The sequence below is a fragment of the Cornus florida genome, unplaced genomic scaffold (genome assembly GCF_030987335.1).
Source record: "Cornus florida cultivar Cherokee Brave unplaced genomic scaffold, ASM3098733v1 CherokeeBrave_3.0.0_Hap2_Chr05, whole genome shotgun sequence".
Lineage (NCBI taxonomy): Eukaryota > Viridiplantae > Streptophyta > Magnoliopsida > Cornales > Cornaceae > Cornus > Cornus florida.
Window position 1 is genome coordinate 89,206,394 of NW_026775575.1, and position 2,157 is coordinate 89,208,550.

The 2,157-nt window shown below is 41.3% G+C and overlaps 1 protein-coding gene across 1 annotated transcript; it reads left to right on the forward strand.

Annotated features, from left to right (window-relative positions):
• Positions 1-381: 381 nt before the first annotated feature.
• LOC132307487 (nuclear transcription factor Y subunit B-3-like) lies at positions 382-1,546 on the forward strand. The gene has a single exon (XM_059805270.1). The coding sequence runs from the start codon at positions 586-588 to the stop codon at positions 1,204-1,206; it is 621 nt and encodes a 206-aa protein (XP_059661253.1). The 5' UTR covers positions 382-585; the 3' UTR covers positions 1,207-1,546.
• The last annotated feature ends 611 nt before the right edge of the window (positions 1,547-2,157 follow it).

Genomic DNA, 2,157 nt, shown 5'->3' on the forward strand with positions numbered 1-2,157 from the left:
TAGTCTTTTAACACTTCAAAAGTCTTAAAATTCATATTTGGGGTGCAAGTGAAATGCTAAATCACTAATTTATGTACAAGTGAAATTTAAAACCAAAATATTCATATAGGTGTAATATGATCTGACCATAGGGCGTCCGGGTGTAATTTACTCTTTTTTTTTTAAGTGTTTATTAGTTTTCAATGATATTTTTAGCCGGCTGCTAAACTCAGCTAAATTCTCGAGCCAAGTCGCAAAGTCGGCTAAAGATTCTATTCACTAGGTACCACCTACACACCACGTGACTGATTCTGGAACCGTCGAGATCATAAGACCCCACCACCCGTCCAACACCTAAAAAGTTCCCAAGTAATCCCACGCTTATCGATAAATAAACGGTCTACAATCTCCCACGTGTCACTCTCGATGCGATATAGTCCAACGATCCCCAACCTTCCCGGAATCCATCCCCTCCCCGGCGTTTCCCAAACCTTAGCCGGAAATTTTTTCTCACCCTCACTCCAACTTTCCCGAAAAAATCCCCTCCTTAAAACCGCGATTTTGTTCAAGACAATTCACTAGAATTCCTGAAGCTTCTGATCTGTTATGGCGGATTCCGACAACGAATCGGGAGGTCACAACAACGCGAGCAGCGAGCTATCGGCGAGAGAGCAGGACAGGTTCTTGCCGATTGCGAACGTGAGTCGGATCATGAAGAAGGCGTTGCCGGCGAATGCGAAAATCTCCAAGGACGCGAAGGAGATAGTGCAAGAGTGCGTGTCGGAGTTCATCAGCTTCATCACTGGCGAGGCCTCCGATAAGTGCCAGAGAGAGAAGCGGAAGACGATCAACGGCGATGATCTCCTGTGGGCAATGACGACGCTGGGGTTCGAGGAGTATGTGGAGCCACTGAAGATATACCTCGCCAAGTACAGGGAGATGGAGGGGGAGAAGACCTCGTTGGGCCGCCAGGGCGAGAAGGACGGCTCCGGAGGTAGTGGCGGCGCAGTGATCTCCGGGAGTGGCGCTGGGGGGTTTAACAGTGGTGCGGGGCTATACGGTGGGATGCAGAGTTCGATTATGGTGATGGGGGGCCACCATCATTATCAGGGTCAGATGTACGGTTCTGGTTCGTTTCATCAGATGGGAGTGAGTGGTGGTGGTGGTGGTAGAAAGGGCAGTAGGGGCAGCGTTGGTGGTGGAGCTACCACGGCGGTGCCGAGGTAGACTTGATTTTTATCCACTGTGATTTAGGATTTAATTTTACTATTTTTTGAATGATTCATAGTGGAATTTTAGATTAGATGTTAGGTTTTTGTTAATTTTTTGTGAATTAAAAAAGATGATGTGTGTAATTGCCGAAAAAAAAAAACAAAAAGATTACAAATGCATAAAACCATGGATCAACCTCTAATACTACGTTTAGTGTCAAAGTGAGTGGGAAGAAAGGTTAGCAAAAATCTGTACTTTACAAAAGGGCTTCTCATGTAGAGGATAAGAAGAGTCTGCCCTTCCCTTTGTTTTCTTCCCCTATTAATCATTGTTACTATTGTTCACTTGTTCAAAATGATTGATTTTGCAGTTTTTAGTTTTTTTCCTATTTTAGATCATACTACATGGGATGTTCAAATTTGGTAAGAGTTGAACTGACACATGCGACATTCATAAAGTGGGTGTTTTTTATTTATTTTTTATTTTTTATTTAATTTAAATCTTGATAAGAAATTCACTCATACTACTATATTATCACGTTTGTTTGTAATCTCATGCATCCTATTTGTGTGTTGATTTAGCCGGGATATTTTCTTAATACTTTACATATCTTTCATTCTTCTCAAACAAGCTCTCTCCTAACTCTAAATTCTTCATCTGTTCTCAAGTTTCTCACTGGTTCTTCTATTTTCATGTTTGTTTTTTTAAGATTCGTCTATTGTGTTCAGTTTGTTTATTCTCTCGTTATTCTTTGGTCGTGGCTTTGTGTTTCCTACTTTGTCTGATCCACTTATTCATATATGTTGTCCTCCATTGTTAACACACCTGCTTCATAACAGATAGACCCTTGTCTTGCTAAAAGTTGGCAATGTTTTTTTAGCTTTGTATTTAACCATTGTAAACTTACCAAATACTTGGAAGCAGTACATTGAATTTACATTGTGTTCGGTTACATGGAATTAGTTT